General features: G+C 44.5%; 3 protein-coding genes across 9 annotated transcripts; all 3 read right to left on the bottom strand.

The window, feature by feature from the left end:
* Positions 1-456: 456 nt before the first annotated feature.
* On the bottom strand, positions 457-8,170 carry exoc7 (exocyst complex component 7). Of its 7 annotated transcripts, XM_029528009.1 has the most exons (21): positions 7,965-8,170; positions 7,806-7,871; positions 7,312-7,496; positions 7,110-7,215; positions 6,800-7,022; positions 6,540-6,707; positions 6,253-6,264; positions 4,955-5,047; positions 3,796-3,941; positions 3,428-3,580; positions 3,255-3,353; positions 3,105-3,167; positions 2,964-3,030; positions 2,430-2,468; positions 2,120-2,182; positions 1,918-2,038; positions 1,641-1,736; positions 1,493-1,556; positions 1,296-1,337; positions 1,091-1,224; positions 457-686 (listed from the first exon to the last, which is right to left on the bottom strand). In XM_029528009.1, exons 1-21 carry the CDS (start codon positions 8,040-8,042, stop codon positions 584-586), a joined length of 2,121 nt encoding a protein of 706 aa, XP_029383869.1. In that variant the 5' UTR covers positions 8,043-8,170; the 3' UTR covers positions 457-583. The 7 variants fall into 7 exon arrangements, with proteins under 7 accessions (XP_029383869.1, XP_029383867.1, XP_029383870.1 ...); XM_029528007.1 differs by lacking the exons at positions 2,430-2,468; positions 6,253-6,264 and adding an exon at positions 4,096-4,164; XM_029528010.1 differs by lacking the exons at positions 2,430-2,468; positions 4,955-5,047 and adding an exon at positions 4,096-4,164.
* Positions 8,171-8,900: 730 nt separating this feature from the next.
* tvp23b (trans-golgi network vesicle protein 23 homolog B (S. cerevisiae)) lies at positions 8,901-12,343 on the bottom strand. The gene is made up of 7 exons (XM_029527711.1): positions 12,289-12,343; positions 11,035-11,108; positions 10,562-10,706; positions 10,083-10,172; positions 9,798-9,923; positions 9,597-9,725; positions 8,901-9,507 (listed from the first exon to the last, which is right to left on the bottom strand). Exons 1-7 carry the CDS (start codon positions 12,298-12,300, stop codon positions 9,481-9,483), a joined length of 603 nt encoding a protein of 200 aa, XP_029383571.1. The 5' UTR covers positions 12,301-12,343; the 3' UTR covers positions 8,901-9,480.
* Positions 12,344-12,899: 556 nt separating this feature from the next.
* On the bottom strand, positions 12,900-18,211 carry trim16 (tripartite motif containing 16). The gene is made up of 6 exons (XM_029527501.1): positions 17,123-18,211; positions 15,683-15,778; positions 15,201-15,434; positions 14,699-14,870; positions 14,287-14,382; positions 12,900-13,863 (listed from the first exon to the last, which is right to left on the bottom strand). Exons 1-6 carry the CDS (start codon positions 17,738-17,740, stop codon positions 13,265-13,267), a joined length of 1,815 nt encoding a protein of 604 aa, XP_029383361.1. The 5' UTR covers positions 17,741-18,211; the 3' UTR covers positions 12,900-13,264.
* Between the last annotated feature and the right edge of the window lie 1,213 nt (positions 18,212-19,424).

Raw genomic sequence — 19,424 nt, forward strand, 5'->3', positions numbered from 1 at the left:
TTATGAGCTCTTTGTGGAGTTCTGTGAGTTTGACTGTCGAATACACCTGATTCTATTTTCAGGTCCACCGCCCGTCCTGGTGATGTCACCGTCTGCTGCCTGCGGACCAGCGTGGACCCCATCAGCGATGCGTCCGGGTGAGTGAAGTGCAAAGTCACATTGTGATGGCATGACTTCCTGTAAACGTTGACCTTCGGCTGAAGATCATTTAAAGCAAAAGAAACTAATTCCATCAGGCATTAAAGATGTGGCACGCTTCACATTGACCCCTGACCCCTTTTACTCCGCCCCCCTGAACTCTAGGGTGAGTTTTTTTTGTTAAATCCATCCAGCAGCTCTGGACACGAGGTTCACTTTATGGTATCAGGGCCATTTAAATTCGGTTCACGCCCCCTCCTGTTCAGACAGAAGCTCTCGTGGGGGTTAAACAGCTCGGACCACAGAAGACAGTCGACGTGCAGCTCGTTCAGTTCCCTTTATTCATCCGAAACACGAAGCTAGAACGGCTCGATTACATAAATACATCACGTTCACGTCTTTGTACAAAAGATTCATCAGACAACATGTGAGCAGCAGTGTGTCTTCAGGCCGACGTGTCGAACAGCTTCTCGATCATCTCCTCCACCTCCTCCGGTCGGTACTTGTGATACTTCTCGGGGTTCTTGGTGAAGGAGATGTTGGCACATCTGGAGGAGAAACAAAAAGGAAGACATGGTGAAACTGTCACTGAGCAGCAGGGAGTAAACGTTTTCCTGATGTTCATTTTAGAGGGGAGGAGTTTGGGGGCGTGGTTACTGTGATTGACAGGATAGAGTACTGAGCAGGTCAGATTTTAAAGTCGGACTCTGGCGCCACTGTGTGGTCACAAATAAGAATCAGCCTGACCTTTACAGTCCAGGCCTGAATTTAACTAACTCATTTAACATAATCAAATGTTTAGTTGTGAGGTTGTTCTAATACGTTTTTCAAATTCAAATCTACTTTTTAGTGAAACAAGACCATCCATCTCTTTGCTCTTCAGTCTAATGAATTCCTTACAAAATAAGGAATTAAATGAAATGATGTGAACTGACATGTCTGTGATTCTGACCTGTGTAGAAACGCTCTGTAGGCGTCTGACACCACCCTCCTCTGAGCCTGACGGATGAAGTCTCTCTGCTCTTTGTCGGGGATGGCCCAACCCTTCTGGATCTTACAGAGCTCCTCCAGCCCGTCATTAAAGCCCTGACAGAGAAAGACCGGGTTCAGGTTCAGGTTCGGTGGAAACACCTGATGATTAAATCGGTAAATCTCACCTTGAATTTGTCTTTGATCACTTGTCGTTCTTTGTCTTTGAGCTGAAGGAAAACAACAGTTCAGTCAGAAAAACTCATCATTTTCTTTACAGATCATTAAAGCGGTGGAGCTGACGCCCCCTCAGTGAACTCATGTAGGTGTGTTGAAGTTGACAGACTGGTGCAGAGTTTGCTCTGTGGGGTAATAAACTTCGGACCTTGGCGCCGGGCTGGAAGACGGGCATGTTCCGGTCCGTCAGGTGCTCCGTGACTTTCTGCCAGCTGTGTGGGAGCGAGACAGACGGGTGAGACGGACAGGTGAGACGCACATGAGGTATGTGTGAGCTCAGTGTAAACGAGTCTCACCTGCGCTGGTAGACCTGGATCTGCTGCTCGATCAGCTCCCTGTAGGACAACTCCGCTTTTTTCTGGGTCACCGTCACCAGCTGGATCAACTCAGACCTGATGACATCGACTCTGATCACTAACTGAGCATTTCATTTTAGCTTCAGTGTCAATAAATGTCACAACCTCATGAACAAAATGTCTTTTTTTTTTTTTCCATAACATTTTACTGAGCTGTAATTTAAATAAGCTTGTTACGTCAGATCTGTGTTTTTGTTGTTGTGTGAAACAGACTCACTTCTCCAGAGACTTCAGGATGTAGTTGTAGTTGTTGTGCAGGAAAATAGCGCTGAGAGCCGAGTCCTCGTACACTTTGGATTTACTGAGCAGGTTCAGCTGCAGGTTTCCCAGAACCTTACCTGAAGGAACACACCCATCAACAACAACAACAACAACAACAACAACAACAACATGGACTTTCATGGAGACTCTTAACTTACAGATGTAGGTGCTGAGGAGCCGTTTGCTGAAATCAGAGCTGTAGCTGCTCGCTGAACTCGTCTCTGCAAAAATACAGAAGGTGTGAGAACAGACAGGTATTTAAATGTACTTCCTGTTTACAATAAAAGTTGGACCACATCTACATCTCCACTACGACTCTTATTTTGTAGATTAGCAAACAACTTCCTCTCCTCACAGCTGTGCGTGTCCTCTCCTGAAGCTTCAGTTACTGTTTCATTAATGAGCCTGAAAACACAACTACACAACCAACAAGAAAATCAGAGTCCGCCTGGCGGGGGGCCGGCTTACCTCGGGGGTCTAAAGGAATATTGTAAGTGTCCCCCAGAACTAAAAGGGCCGAGCGAGGCAGAAGAGAAGAGAGAAAGAGGCACAAGTGCAAAAAAAGGTTAGAGGTTAAAGATTTCTTAGTGCAGAGTAAGCAAACAGTCATCAGTCAAGCAGCTTGGGAGGGAAACGGAAAAACAGCAAGGAGCCCTCAGATCCTGGACCAGAACGAGTCGTCTTTATGAACGTGGTTTCTACAGGCAAACAGACTGAAGCTCAGAGGCTCCAGGGAAGGAGGTGAAACAGGAAGTCAGAATGAAGGAGGGACAGACTGGACAGGTGGACTCAGTGAGGGGCTCCTGATCTGGATCAGATTCTGGACTGTCACCTATTTTGGATTTGAAATGATGCCGGTGGGATTGTTTTAGTATGAGATTAGAACTTCTATCAAATGTCATTTTAGAATAATTGTTATTCTATTTTAAATTGGACCGGACCAGACACCTGACAGCAGAGCAGGACCAGAGGCGGTCCGACTTCACCACCACGTTAACGTACCTTGTGAGGCCAGCATGGCGCCTGCCGTCTCATGAAAATCCAGCAGCTGCTGCAGGAACAGGATGGCCTGCAGGAGAGAGTCACAGTAAAGTTAGCCGTTCCCGAGGAGACGGACAGAGACGGAAGTGAGTGTTGGCTTACGTTGCTGGTCAGCTCGTGGACTGTTCCATCTTTGGGCATGTTGTATTCTTTATCAGGGTCATTCTGCGGTTGGACAGGAGGGATTCCTCATTACTTTATTCCTTTATTGATTATTGATGCTGCTCATAGATTGAAATTCAGGCGTCTTACCTTGATGCTGTCAGCGAACTCCTCCAGAGCTTTGGCTCCAATCATCTCCATGGCTGTGATGAGTGTCGGCAGCTTGTTCTTGGTTCCTGCTGCTGTTCCCTGAACACAAAGACAAACCTGTCATTAGTGGTCATCACCGACAGTCATGTGATCTGACTGCTGCTGATTCAGACCTGCAGCGTGGAGTCGAACTCGGACTTGTTCATTTTCAGGTGTCTCAGGATGGGGAAGATGGTGAGGACGGCTGAGTAGTCGTGGCGCAATATGGCTCTGCGAGCAGCGGACACGATGTTGTCGCCCTCCAGCATCAGGTTGTCCAACGCCTCCTGCAGACAGACGACACCAGTTCAGAACATCACTAATGCATTTGAGCCGTACTCCACTTTGAATTGCACCAGAACTTGGCCTGAAGCTGATGAGTTCAGAGAAGAACACAGACAATCACAGCTCATCCAGGTGTGACCGCCCCACCCCGGTAGTCTCATTTCTATAAAACCTCCTGAGACTGAGGTTGTGTTATTGTTCGAGCTCGGCCTCTGACCTGAATGAGGGAGTCAAACGTCTTCTTCTGGTGGTGCTCGGGGATGATCTCCGTCAGCAGGGCGTACTCGCTCTGAGCCAACTTGACGAAGGCGCTGATGCAGTGGATGTACGAGTCGATTTCAATGTCCAGGACGTCGTCCTTCCCTGAGAGGAGGACACGGAGTGAGACGACAGAGCGGACTGTGCAGCTACATGTGTTCAGGTGTAGGTGTGACTCTCCAGACTATGTGTCGGTGCTCAGACACCTGACCGTGGTCATGTTCCTCCTCCCTCCCAGGTGTTCTGCCCCGCCACTCACCTGCGGCAGCCCCGTGCTTCTCGTTCAGGGCGTCAGACAGGTGTTTGACCCGCAGGTCGTGATCGTAACCTGGTGGGTGGGGGAGGGGCGGCAAGGAGACAGGTCAGGTCAGACCACGAGGGCCGTGATCCGACCGGGGGGGGGGAGAGAAGGGGGGGGGGGGGCAAACCTGAACCTGGAACAGCTGAACCTTCCACCACCAAGCACCAGGGGGGAGAGGAAACAGGACACACCCACTGAAGTCAGGTGGGGGCTGGGGAGTGTGTGTTTGTGTTTGTGTCTAAAGTTAGCAAGTGTGTGTTAAAACTACAAGAAACCAGCAGCACAACAGCTTCCACGTCACCGCAGGTCATCTCACTCCGACGCTGCTCAAGGTTTTAGTTTTTACTCTTTCCAATTTCCTACATTTCCCAGAATGCACTTCCAACCCCTGAAAGGACATTTCCCCTCAAAGAACAAAGAACACATTTTTTCATTCTTGTGACAAACTTACTCTTATTCTCTCTCTTGGTTCTTAGAAATGATATTTTGAGGTTCTAGCTGAGATGGGAAGATTTAATGTTTTAATATCAAAACAGTGATCCAGAAATACAAATGTGAGATTATCTGATGATGAAAACTGGATCTTATCTTTTCTTCTCTTTTAATGCTCTGCTTCAGGCGAGGTTGAATTAAAGTGACTTTTTTCTTACTGACAGCAGCAGAGAAGAAGAATCTACTCTTTACAAAACAGAGCGAACATTCTTTCAACAAATAAACTTTTGGGTGAAACACCTGCAGCGTGTGAAGGCTGCTGTGACTGCTGTGACACTGGTACAGTCGGGGGGCAGACAGCGAAGAAAAGGCCGAGGTGTGTTACCTTCCAAAGGAGTGAGGTTAGAGCCCCCCTTTTTCCCATCCAGCCCATGCTGTGAGTACTGTTTCAGAAGGTTCTGAGCCTTGCGAATGGTCCCTGGTCCCAGAAACACCGAGACAGAGTCCAGGAGAGGAGGAGGAAGAAGAGGAGGAAGAGCAGGCGGCGAGGTCCACACAGCCAAGAAAGAGGAGGAAGAAGAAAAAGGAGAGCTAGGAAGTAAGTGACGAAACATGAGACACCACATCCCTCCACCACCGACACCGCCAGCTGATGGTTTGTTTATGGTTTATGGAGGGAGGGGGCAGGTGGGGGGGCAACCTATCACCACAGATAACAAGGAGACAGAGCAGACTACAGCTACACCAGGAGAACAACCGGGTTCGATGTAAGAGGAGAACAAACAGGTTAGATCACTTAAAAACATCAGACAGTTCAGCCAACAGCCAATCACAGCTCACACAGTTTAAACAGGACATATTCATATTTCTGTGAATGTTCCACTTTCGATTGTTAGTGAAAGCTGCTGTCTTTTTGAGTTGGACACACGTTCAACTTACCCTTCAGAAAGCTAACGTGTTAGCAAACACATGCAGCAGACAGAGCAACAGCAGCTTCCTATCATGGCCTTTATGATTTAGACCATCGACCTTTAACCTCTGCAGTGACACCAAAGCTGTGAGCGTCAGTTAATCCAAACTTGAGCAGCACGGTCGACAGAAAAACAAAAATAAACTTTGACGAGTTTTTGTCCTACTTTTAACTGTGTAAAATGATCTACAACTGACCAACACTAATACAAACACACAAAATCTGCCCGGCTAACTTACACAAACACAGTGCGACCTCTGAATCCTTTAGTTTCATGGCGACAGCAGACACATTCAGCTGGAGCTCATTAAAACATTTGACCTGTAATCTGGATTGTTCTTTGTACGTTCAGGTTTTTCAGATCTTCTGTTTTACTCTCTGGCTCGTCATCAGACTCACATTACAAGAGACCAACTAACCATCAGCTTTCTACCATATTGCCTGACCTTCTTCTTTGTGTGTGTACACTACTACGGTCTCATCGGTCATCTGTATTGATATCAGTCCTGATCAGTCTTAAATACCGTTAAACTGGTGATGATGATCGTGTCTCCAAACTCTCACTGATGCCGTCACCATGAAACCAGAGGCGGACGCAGCAGATGAGCCTCTGCGCTCTGTACCGTTTATTCATACTTCACAAAAACACTAACTCATGGCGTCTGGCAGACAGCAGAAGCACGAGGAGGCGCACACTAAAGCTTTGTGTTTACCTGGGATGTAGACTGTCATCACAACACAGGGATTATGAGAGAGGAAAGGACGAAGGATTAGTCAGAGCTGCCTGTAAAATCACAGGATGAATCACAGTGTGGGCTGGAAGTGAACAGGATCGTCATCAGAGACGGTGGAGATCAACAGTGCAGCTCATCCACAGAGAGGAGACGAGGAGTGTGTCAAAACATTGTGTTGAATCGTGCATGATTGTGTAGCTCATCAGTTGCAGTGTGATCACAAGCTGAAGTGGATTTAGTGAGAGATGGTGTCATCTGCTGCTGACCTGGTCTCTTTGGTGCCTTTTTGGTGGGCGTGTCCTTGCGTTTGGTTTGGATGGCGGGAGAGTAGAGCGTCCCGGACGAGGCGCTGTTCTTGCGGAAGTGATCTTTCAGGCCTTTGATGGATCGATCCAGCTGGTTGGACCTGATCTGGAAGTAAACGTTCATGAAATCTGCAGGACAGGGAAAAAAAGTTTTTAATCCATGGCACCGACAGATAACCAGATTATGTTAGTGATATTCTAGATTAAATTTTTTGTCGCACCCTGGTTGCGTCCGTATTCCACCAGCCAGCCAGCGATGCAGATGATGTCTTGGAGCACGGCTTCAGGCAGGTGCTCCAGCACCACGTCCTCCTGCACCTCCAGCTCCTCATCCACAGTGATGGCGTCCAGGATGAGGACGGGGGGAACAGGTTTACTGTACCGGGTCAGCAGGCTGCGGAACTCGGCCTCCAGCAGCTCTTTACCTTTCTCAAAGCGCGCTTTCTGCAGAGGAGAAACAGCATCCACACCTCTATGATTCAGAGCCGAAGGCCAGACAGAGAAGTGTGAAAGTAAAGTTTTCTACTCTACCACGGTGTTGAGTTCAGGGCTGTCCGGATTGTTGTCCTGAAAATATTCCACAGCTTTCTGAATCTTTGCAATACATCCAAGATACTCGTCCAGCCTTCCTGTCGGCCTGAAGCACAGAATACAAGAAAGGATGAAATATGAGAAACCAGCTGTTCATTTAAAGCACCCCAACTCTATCAACCATTCCTAAAATGTGTCCCACCCCTCTCGGATGATCCTGTCGGTGTCTTTGGCCACGTGGTAGTAACTGATGACGTGGTCCATGCAGGACAGAGTTTTGTCCACGTTCTCCTGCAGCCGCTGCAGGTTCTCCGTCTGTTTGTGGACGGGGATGATGGAGTTCTCCAGCTGCATCAGGCGGCTTTCAAACGAAGACAGGATGGAGACCTTTCCGAGCGACAGACAACAAATAAAACAGAACTCAGACATCTCGTATCTCTCTCCTCAGCTACTGTAAACTCTAACTAGATTAACATGAGACCTGAACGTGTTATTTTATTTTATTTTTTCAAACAATTTCAGAATAAATATAATCCTATGAAATAAAGACAGATGACGAGAGGCCTACAGGATGTCCTACAATTTAAAACTATTCTAAAATCCTCAGTCAGACCTGGATTTCACTGGATCTCCGTCTGTGTGTTGTGTTGTGTTGTGTTGTGTTGTGTTGTGTTGTGTTGTGTTGTGTTGTTGTACCATGCCCTTAGTCAGCTGATCGCTCTTCTCCAGGTTCTCTCTGATGAACGACAGAGTCTCCTGCTCCTGGAACATCACACACAAAAAGCTCAGTGTGTGTGTGTGTGTGTGTAACTGAAACACAACTGGACAAACACAAACTGGGCGGCCATCACTGACCTGCCGCAGCTTCTCCTCTATCTCCCGCTTCCTGGCGGAGGCGTCCTCGGTGGGAATCATCCCGGAGTTTCTCCCCATCACACGGCGACCTCCGGCGACCTGACCGCGGTCCGGATCTCCGGGTCGAACGGCAGAATCAGTCCCTGAAGGCCGAAGTTAACGTTTTGGGCCGCCGGTCGCACAATTTGGCAGTTTAGCCGTTAGACTGCACGTTTCTTTTTCCGGTTGTTGTTTCACAGTAAAAGGTGCCGATGTCGAATTAAACAGGTTAACTGGGAAACATGCTGAAGATAGCCACCAATAGTCATATTCCATTAGCCATATTCTGTTTTTTTTTATTTTGGACATTTGTTTGTTCCTCTTGTCACCATATTTATAACACATTTTCTCTCAGCGAGAAAGGGATGATGCTGTACCTTTACTTTGAAAGTCCGTAAGCGTACCGTCCGGTATATACGTGCATTCACTCACTTCCGTGTTAGTGGATACTTGGAACGAAATCGCCGCCATCTTTGTTGTGGCAAATAAAACGCCTTCATTCCTGCAAGTTGTTGAGCTAAGTTGGCTAAAATACAGTTAAATATATAAATATGTATTATATCCAATTTTTATAGATATAAATATGAATACACGTGTATCAAAAATAAACTGTTCAAAATATGAATATAAATAATCACAATGTAGAACAACTAAAGACGACATTGTGCATGAAAATGTACAGTATATTTATTATAAGTTATGATTCTATCAATGATAGAATCATGACTTTTTTTAACTATATTTTTTGATCAACCAATAATCTTTTTTTTTTTATAATTTTCTCCATAGGAAAAATCTCAAGCTTGTCCCTGAGCCAACAACTCAAATCCGATTTAAGTTATATTTTGTTCACCAGCTCTAAAGTGATTATTTGCATAAATAAAAACTGCTACACTGTTCGGAAAAACAAGTTACAAATGTATTTGCACAAAAGAAGATGTCGCACATAGTTTCTTTACATACATATTTACAAATCTCCTGGAATACTTTACACTGTCACTTTAAAACGGTGTCTATAATACAAACACAAAGATTTGTACAATACCTCCCAGAAACTACATGTGTTTTTCTAGTAATCATGATTAAAATGAAAGAAAGAATGAAAACACAAACTAATGCAGGTAATTGAGGGAGTTGTGAAACTACAAGACACGTCAAACCACAATCAGCTGAGCATTTCAGTTACGCTCATTATTCACTCATGCATTTACACTGAAGGGTCAGTCAAAGTTTGTCAGGATTTATTGCTGAGCTTCAGTTATGGATAACAGCTACCAGACCTCCAACCTCTGACCTTTGTATGGAAACTCTCTTATGGGACTGGTTGGGTGCACATTATACTCTAAAGAAAAAGTTTAAGTCTGTTATTATCAGCTCATGTTGCAAAAAGATTTCTCTCTGTGTAACCACTTGCTAAAAGAATATATATTATAGCATTAAGAATAATGCAAACATGTTGAAATCGCAGAGCGGCACTCTATGATTCCTCTTCTTTAGACAGCGCCTGCATAACAAAAACATAACGTACATTAAGGCTTTGTGGGACGTGAAAAACAGCACCTACTCATCGTGTTTTACTCAAATAGAAATCACCTGTTTGAGGAACTGTCGTCCAAAGTAATTTTTAGCCATGTTCTTTAAGTTGGTCTTGCTTCCCACTTTACATCGCACGTATCCATAGAGGTTAGCACCTTGCAACACCACACCCATGATCACTACGGGCTGAATACAAGATGACACACGTTCATCATTTGAGAATGAAAAGGGGAGAATGGTGCCCTTCAAACTACCTACCAGCCATTTAATATTGAAAGAAAAGAGGGTGCTGAAGACAAAGATGGCCCAGAGGACCGGACAAATGATCAGCCCAAGCCAGAAGATTCTGGACTCCGAATCTGACCCTTGTTGCTTCCCAGTGTCCTGAAGAAAACAGGATATTCTCACAGCACATCTGCAAATACCATAGGCCCAGCTGACCCTAAAGCAGTTCATTTATCAAAGCCATTCAATATCAGAGGTCAATTCCACAGACAGTCAAAGATGCCAAAACAACATGGGACATCATGAGAAGCATCTTACCTTCCTCGACTCAAACACCCAGTGGCTTCGTCCATCATCGTCCACCTGATTCCACCACCGCAGACCAACCATCAACCTCCCAGTGATGTTCTGTAAAAGCAGATATTTACATGGTAACAACGTTCACTGAAGTAGGGATGCCACAAATGAATATTTCACACATTATCAAGTCCAAAATATAACAGAAAAAGCCCTGAATCAAATAATGATCCTACTGCAATCTTCAAATGATTTCAATTCATTATCAATTCATTATCATGCAGAAAACATTTTCATATAAATATTTAAAGAGCTGGAATAACTGTTTTTTGCTTTTTTAAATAATTATCAGATTACTGATCAGTTAATGAACAAATCACTGTTTCTCCAAAGGTAGAAAAAGGAGATGAACAAAGGCTATACAAAATAAAACACACTGTAAATAGTAACACAAGGTAAATACACACAGCAACAACAATTTCCTGTTTTTATAAAAGTACCTTTACTGTCCAGAAGTCACAAGACAGCAGAAGGATGATTGTTACCATGCAGGCAATGAAACTGGTGCCAGTGATTTCAGAGAACAGGTAGACGAGGATGGCACTAACTCTGAAGAAGAGGTGGAAGAATGATGCCATCGGATGCCTGGGAAGGCAAGCAGGGGAGTGTCTTTATCTACATCTTAATACTGTACCACAAGGCTGCAACCAAGTATTATCACTAATAACTCTAACAAAAATGTTCCCCGGGTGTTTTATTCATTCATCTTCTAATACTTGTCCATTTACAGGGGCTGCTGGAGCTGATCCCAGCTCACATCATATGTTAAAATATTCATCACATCTGAGAGGCTCAAAAACTAATGAAAACTTCTAATCAGTAAACTGGTTTGTTGCAGTTCTGCTGTGCTGTCAGTCCGCTGCTGCACAACAGCTGAGAAAAAGTTGAAGTCTTGAGTCATCTGTAAACTTACTTAATGTTTTTCTTTGACCTTTTCCCTGCATCCTCCTCTGCATCAAACAGAGACACATCTTCATCATTGGTATCCTGAGGGATCAATAAGGAAGATGCTTAATCCTTTGAGACACACATGTACACAAAAACATCTCAACTGAAGCATCATCTCTATTTACAACTAAATATACACTGCTTCAATACATGACTTTCTCTAACACACTCACCATCACATTTTATAGGAACCATGAGGATTGTTCTAACCCTAATCCTAATATGTTGAAATTTATTTACAGTGTCAGATAAACAACCTAAAACTCGTCTTTTATTACAGCACTAGAGCTGCTGATTGGATTTTTCAATATCTTTAAAAAAAGCCCAGAGTTTTCTTAAGGGAACATTTCTGTTGTGTTTTAAACAACTAACCAGCTGTTTAAAATTGTTGTTCAGGAAATGAATACAGATTTTGTTGGCAGGTCTGAATATTTCTCATCATCTACCTACTGTTTAACATTTATGTAATGTTTTCTTTCTAATAAGCCATTCATCAGATATATAAAATTATATATACATACTGTACCAATCATTTAAACACTTATTAGTATAGAAAAATGAAGTAACCAACAGATAATAGCGTAGTTCCAAGTAGGTATTATAAAATAGTGTTTAAAAACCGTTCAGTCATATTTCATCTTCTCTGCAGTGTGTACATACTGACATAAAAACATTATATTCGTTTTAAGAACCTCTAGAAGCTGGATAATGGCACCAATGGCTCCTGGCCAGATATTTCAGCTGCTAACTGATAACTCCTCACCCATTTCAGGACCTTGACTCTCTTTAATTAAATCAGACTGTCCGAAGTTGTTGTTTAGAGTCTCAGTTTTGTTTGTTGATGAGAGAGAGCTAAGTTAAGCTAACCAACTTAAGCTAGCTAACGTTAGCAGCCTCAGTTGATAAGTTTGAAAACACAAACAAACAAACATACATACATAGCTGTGGGTGTTTTATTGGCAGAAACCCGGACTGTTGTGTGATTTTATCGGAAGCAGACAGTGATGAAACGCTGCAGACGTGTAAGGAGCAGCTAAACCTAGCATGCTAGCTACTTAGCTACATTAGCAAGGCAGATGTTGAGCCCGGCTGGAAAAACATCTGGAGCGGAAGAAGTGAACCGAGATCCGGTTCATCAGCTCCAAGACGTGTCTCTGCCTCCGCTCTTCGACAGGTTACAACACAAAACACGGTTTTATGAGAAGTGTGTGTCACCTACTTCTGTTAGCATGTCGACACTGGAGCGGGCGCTTCCGGCTTACATGCTCAGGTACACGTCACTGTGCGCCAGAGTCACGTGGCCGAGGTGCGGCTCGTGTAATGTGACGTCATCACACGGTGTGCCTTTATTTTGGTGGCACGATGTTCGTTGTTTTACCTTTTAAATTAAACGTCAGTGAAACGACCGTTTTTATTATTTATGTTTTTAGCTGATTTCATTTTATGTCTCTATCGTTTAAAAATAGGAAAAATAGTTTCACAGAGGATTTTCAAAATAAAACACGGTGGGAAAACATCTGGACTTGATTTCAGAGTTTAAATGAGCCTGCACTTGAATGGACAGACAAAAATAGATTTTTACAGCGAGGTAGCAGTGTTATCTGCTTTACTGTTCTGCTCTCTGCTTGTGTTTCTTATTTGTAAAACGCAGTTTTAATTGAAACTCAATCCATGACCTGAACAGCCTTTAAAGGCTCAGCACCAGTTCAGGTGCCAGATAGTGGGCTGTTCCAGGATCTTGGTCTCGTGTCTCTTCATGTGGTCTCCATGGGGTCCAGATGAAGGAATTTCACATCATCATCATCATCATCACTGACAAAATGACAACCTGGTAGCAGTGGTCCTGGTCCACTGGGAAAGCCATAACAACACTGAACACAAAGTATTTTTTTCTTTTCGTTTCTTTTGTCTCTTTGCAAATAAAAAGACCCAGATTTATTTGAACACCGTCAAGCTTTGCTGATTCACAGTGTGATGACACACAGAATACACAGGAGTATAAATATGACTTGAGCCCAAATATACATAAAATAAACACATTTGAACCAGTTTGTCATGCAAGTTTGACGACAAAATTGTAAACAATGTTAACAAGGAAAGATTCTCCCCCTGTTCATCATTTCCCTTTGACAGATTCCCGATAATGAAGCAGTATCTTCCCCCGTATGGCTGAACGGTCCTTTGAGTCACTGACTTTAAGAGATGATGGCTCCGTTTGCAGGTGAGCTGGGAGGGGAGGGGCTTTTCAGCCGTAACGGTTCTCCAGGTGCCACCAAGGCCACGACGTTCTCCTTCTTGGACAACCAGAAAGCCGGGTAGAGGGGCTCCAGGAACTCGGCCTGGTACTCGTGGATGGGCGTCATGGTGTCCCCCACGCCGTAGAAGGCCAGGAGGCCTCGTGTGTAGTCCACATAGACCCCGATCCGGTTGAACTTATTCACATTGAGTGGAGTCTCCACGTCGCTGTGCCAGGCGGAGAAGGTGCGTCCGTTCCACTGGAGGCACCAGGAGAAGTCGTTTCCCGTAATGCAGCTGTTGCTCTCGTTGCCTTTGCGGTCGATGCTCTTGTAGGTCACACCGATGTGTGTGCCCTCCCCGCTGATGTCCACCTCGAAGTAGTGCCTGCCCAGGTAGAAGCTCTCTGCGGCCAGGACCTGGCGCCAGCTCTCAAAGCGCTCAGGTACATCTGGGTACGGATGCTGCCAGGGCGTGGTGTTGGTCACCTTCCTGTTTTCTTCGGTCAGACGCAGGAACTTGTGAGCCGTGTCTGCGTCAAAAGTCACGTGGGCAGAGTCTGTGAGAGGAAGTTCACATTAGTTTACTGCAGCAACACAACATTTAGTAGGTAGACCTTTAATCTATTGCGTGACCATCTGGTGGCGACTGCACTGGCTGTGAAAAGAAGGCAGGTTGCATTGAAGTCTATGGGAAAATGCCCCTTCTTTTGCCTCCTAATGAGTACTCAGTCTCTCGTATTGTCGCCTCGACCAAAATCACGTTCAGTCTATTTGTTTGAACTTGTCGGAGATTTTGGAGCAAATCTGGATCCCTTAATATAAATGAGATTTTTTTTCCTATGAACTCTGGTGTATGTAGTTCGACATTCGTCTCCGCTCACTGAGTGTCCTTTTACTTTTACAGGACTCTGATTCAGAACTGTGCTTTCACCCACGAATGCAGCATATCTGACTCCAATCTGAAGATTTAAATGACTTACACTTGAGGAAGTCGGCATACGTCTTCGGATCTGGTAATGACATGTTCTGTTTTGCTGCAACAATCTCATGAACTGTAGTTTTTATTCCCATTTTGTCTGAAATGAAAGAAAACGCATTTCAGTGTCTGATAATGAAACACATTAATGACAAATGCATTTAGAGAAACAAGTACTTGCTGTTTTTCTGCTCTTGCAGGTGATCTAATTTGCATGACAAAATAAGGTGACTCATGTTCTCTTTAGCCAATCAGTGAGGCGTATTGACACACATGTTATTTCAAGTGAGCTCCAAACACATGACACTAAGGCTGGATTTTTTTACCAGTGCTAACACGCCCAAATGTAAGCCCGTATCTGTACGCCTGGAATTTATCCCTGAATGTCTGGGTTTCCCCGTCAGGAGAGTTCTTACCGTTCTTACACGTCTCTTTAAGTTTGTCTATGTATGAAGACACGAGCCTGGCACAGAGCTCCTGCGTGGAGTCAACAATCACACGACTGAAGTACTTCAGTTGATCCATGAGGCCGATATAAACCCCAGGAAGAGAAATATCTGTCACCTCTTTCTTCCACTCTGAATATTCCTAGAAGACAAACCAGGGTGTCAACAGAGGCCATAAAGGAAAACTGTGGTACAACTCCTAATATTCAAATATTTAACATAATCTAGACCTGGATGAGCAGCAGAAAATGGATTGTTTATCCCGTTAAGACCCACCTCATGACTTTTTCCATGCTTTTCCTCATAAAGTTTGAATTTGAAGTCTATGATTTTTTACATTGTAAGACTTTTGAACTCTTTTGTGGCTCTGTGGCTTTTTAAGGCTTTCATTAAAACTTCAGATACTCTGACAGTGTCACATAAAAACAAAAACATCAGACTTCAGGGCTGCTGACGGACTTGATACTGTTACCTGTAAGAAATCCACATCATTTTTATTTTTGGAGAGCTTCTCCATCTGCCCCTGAGTCTTCTTCAGCTCCATACACCTCTGCTCCAGGTGAACCCGGATGCCATCAGCCTGTTTAATTGCCTGCTTCTCCTCGCCCTCCAGGATCTCCGTGATCTCCCTCTTGGCCTTCTCCACCACCGCCTGCAGCTCCTCAAACTGACTCTCGATCACCGCTCGCACGTCGGTCACCGATTGCTGCAGGATTGTGTTTGAAAGAGCCGTTTCCATCAGAGGATGTTATCATTGTGAGAGCAGTGGTGTTAAGACCTGATCACGTTATTGTATTATGTAACTGAAACTTCCCACACAAAAGGGGAAGCCTTTCAGGTTAGAGGTTTCTCAAGCTCAAAATAGAAGCTGCCAACTCATTTCTCTCTCTCAGCTCCTGTGAAACTCCTGCAGCACAGAGAGCTGATGTTTGATGAGTCAGTTGTTGTGTTTACCTCGATGGAGACTGTGTTCAGTTGAAGTTTGTTGATGGCGTTCTCTGCTGCCGTCACGGTCTTCACCATCTCGCTCTGCTTCTCACTGAGTTCTTTCTGTGAGCAGGAGAAGAAGAAGAGAAAACACCTCAGCACGTCTCTGCAAAGAGACCAAAGCGATGCTGTCATGCTGAAAATATGCCAGATCCCAAAACAAGGACAGAGATTCCTGTTTCAAAAAAATGTTTCCTATTTTCCTCCACCAGCTCATAACATCTGGCTGCATACTCAGATATTTATAGCTTTTTCAGATTCAGGTCTGGATTCTTCAGGCAGGTCCAGGCGATTCTGGACCTGCCTGAGGTCGACTGAAGATCACAGCTGGCTGAGACGGGTCGCCAAGTCCATGTTAAAACTCATCACTTCAGTGGACAGTAGCATCAAACAAAACACGTGACATGAGCCAAGTGGAAAGGACATTTTCTAGTGCGGAACAGGAAGTTTTTTGACTCTATTGTCTTCTATGTTTTTCAAAATGTTGGTTTCTCTTCTGTGGAAAGAAGTTTTTTTTCAAAAGGAAACAGAATAAGATTAAAAGTGTGAGTTGATTTCCTCTAATATTAGATTTAGCCGTCATATTTTCGCTCACTATCAGCCTCCCCGCTGTGTTTGTTCTGTAACCACGATGAGGCAGTTTGAGCTGCTAAAACAAATAACAGAGGGAGGCTAAAAGCTACAGATCTGTGCAGGAATGCTGGCTGGTGTGTCTGAACCTGAGAGCCACAAACTGTCAGAAAGGACAAGACAAACGGCATTTTAGCCGGAGCTTGATATTTGTCTGCATCGCAGGGATTCAAGTCTGAAGTGTTCCGGCAGCTGCAAAGTCACAGAACGAATTATGAGTTTAAGTGGATGAAGTGTTCAGAGCGCTGCTCCCCTCCCCTCTCCAGCAGCGCTGAAGGTTACAGCCATGTGGATGTTTAAAGGGTCACTTGGAGCTCCTCAGCTCACATTACAAATGAACGCTTGCGTATTATCTTCTGATGTTGAAAACGGCTCAGACTGTGGTGAACTCCACCTTCTCCACATATCAAAAAATAAATACGAAAAAACAAATACAGGCAAAGCTGGACGTCAGATAAAAAGCAAACTTCGTCTAAAATCTTCATTTCTGTTGCTACAACTAAGATTTACTTCCAGTATAGTAGTGTGCTTTTGTTCACAAAGGAAAGAAATGTGTGAAAATCACAAGTCAATGGAGTCAAAAACAAAAAAATATATATTTATGAAAGAGAAAAGCTGAACAACAAAAAACGTCAGATTTTGTCTGCCCTTTGTTTGTTGTTCAGTGGCAGAAAGACAATGTTCAAACTGGGGATTAAACTATGATGATCGACAGACGCTCGTCTTTTTCCGAGCTGTTTGGTGGATCTTTGAACAGGAGAATGTGAGGTTACTTGCCTCGATCTGCCGGCGGGCTTCCACCACGGAGACGGTGTTGTGGCCCTTGTGGTCTTCGGCCACACAGTCCTGACAGATACAGACGGCGTCAGCACAGCAGAAAATCTCCAGGGGCCACTTGTGGCTCTCGCAGGTCCTCCTCTCGATGTCCCTGAGCGGCTCCACCAGCCGGTGGTTCTGGAACTTGGGGTTCTCCAGGTGAGGCCGGAGGTGGGCCTCGCAGTACGACACCAGGCAGGTGAGGCAGGACTTGAGGGCCCTGCAGGGGCTCTCAATGCAGGAGTCACACACCACATCGTTGGGGCCCAAAGGTTCCTCCTTCACCTCCTCTTCTTCTGCTTCTTTCTCCTCCTCCTCCTCCGGCCTCTTGGGGTCCTGGGACTCCTTCAGATCCTCCTGGTTCTTGGTCTCCTCTGAGGTCTTGGGGTCCTGGCTTTGCTCCCCTTCGCTGTCGATGACCGGAGTTTCAGCCTCTGTGCCGTTATGTTTGGGACCCTCAGCAGGATGGGGCATGTCAGGACTCTGCAGAGACTCAGGTCCGCCGGCAGCCGGCTCACCTGAGCAGACCTGCTGCTGCCCGGGGGGGGGGGCTGCTCCTACAGCTGCTGTATCTGCCATGTCTCCAGTGTCCCGATCCACTTCACTCCTCGCTGCTCTGAAACTGAGCCGGCAGTTCCTGGATCGCAGTGAAGAGCCCTGAAGGCCACACCTAGATGATGTGAACGTCAGTGAGGCCTCACAGTTCCAGTCTAAATGTTATCCGCCCCCTTGGCGCTCACATGCAACACTAACACCACCCTCCAATCACTGCCCTCCCCCTGAAGGAGAGCACAAATCACAGGGTGGAGCTCGCAGCGCAGACCAGGAACACAAAGGTGTAGAGTTTCACTCCTCCGCATGCTTTGTGTACGATCACACACTGAAACTCACAACTTTGTTTGTCTACAAACTCTTTTTTGTTTGTTTTGAACTCACTTCAGCCTTCTGTCTCTTCAACTACTTCCTCTTTTCCACATTCCTGCTGCTCCAAAATGCCAAGTAGAAAATCCAGGAAAGCAGAAGAGCTCTAGTCTGATCAGAGAGCATTGCTCTGTAAACGTCCAACAGCTGATATCTGCTCCCATCTGGCCACATGATCAATCACATGTGTGCTCAGCCAATCAGAAACCAGGATGTGGCGTCCAATTGTCTCATTGTTCTGTTCTTAAATCTTCACTTTTTACTGTTTTATTTTGGGCTCTAGTTGTTTTTCTGGAAGCTTCTTAACTATGATTCATCTCATTTCAACCAACAACCAAACGCTGTCTGCTTTTTAAAAGTGAAGCATCAATGGATTTCAGACAGATCGGTTTATTTTGTCTGTTAGAGTGAAATCTAAAAATATTGTTTTTGTTTCAGGCTTTCTGTATAATTCACTAAATTCATACTTTTTTCATATTAGAGCAAAAAGATCTACAGATATTCCTTCAGTGCATTTATTGGTATGTATGTTGGATTTGTTGCAAATAGAAAGGCTGCGTGTTGTATTTATGGATTTTCTTTTTGTCTTTCATCTCATTCTTTTGGTTTCCAGTCTCTCAGGAAGTTGTGTGCTGTCCTTTATGTGTGGCTCATAAATGCGCCCTCCTTTTCCTGGAAAAACAAAACAAAACCTTGACCTGGTTTTTGCTGCTCAAACCGGCCCGACAGCTTTCTATCAGAACCAGAATGAACCTCCTCTGTTGGATCTGACCACACGGTCCGACGACCATCAACGAGCTTCAGGTAATCCCTGTGACCTGGTGGTCATAATGTTACGGCTGAATGTTGTTCATGTTTGGTTCTGCTGCCTCCAGGTGGCCAAAAACTGATTGAACCTCATCACAGCGTTAATGTGTGAGCATGTGAAGGATTTTTAGGTTTCTGGTTTCAGATAAATTACTGAGCATTTCCTTTAATGTGTGTAAATACACGGTTATTTATTTAATGACAACTGTCAGTCAGGAAAGAGACTAAACGCAGGCAGAAAGTTGGATTATAAGACAATGTGCTCAGAATAGCGAGAAAACGTTAATGATAATTCAATACAATATTTATCATATAAAACAGTTTTGAAGAAAGAACAAAGAAACAATGATTCTTTTCATCGGAGCTTTGAAATGTTTGTTTTTTCTTTCATTGTTGCTGCTTTTTCAAACTTAAAATGTAATATTTTCATTAAGATCCAACTTTTTTAGGATTTAATTTTACTTCATATCTGCAGAACAATGAAGCTTTTTTTATTATTTTAATCTAATCTAATGAAATCTTCTGATGAGCGCAG

The sequence above is a fragment of the Echeneis naucrates genome, chromosome 19 (assembly GCF_900963305.1).
Source record: "Echeneis naucrates chromosome 19, fEcheNa1.1, whole genome shotgun sequence".
Lineage (NCBI taxonomy): Eukaryota > Metazoa > Chordata > Actinopteri > Carangiformes > Echeneidae > Echeneis > Echeneis naucrates.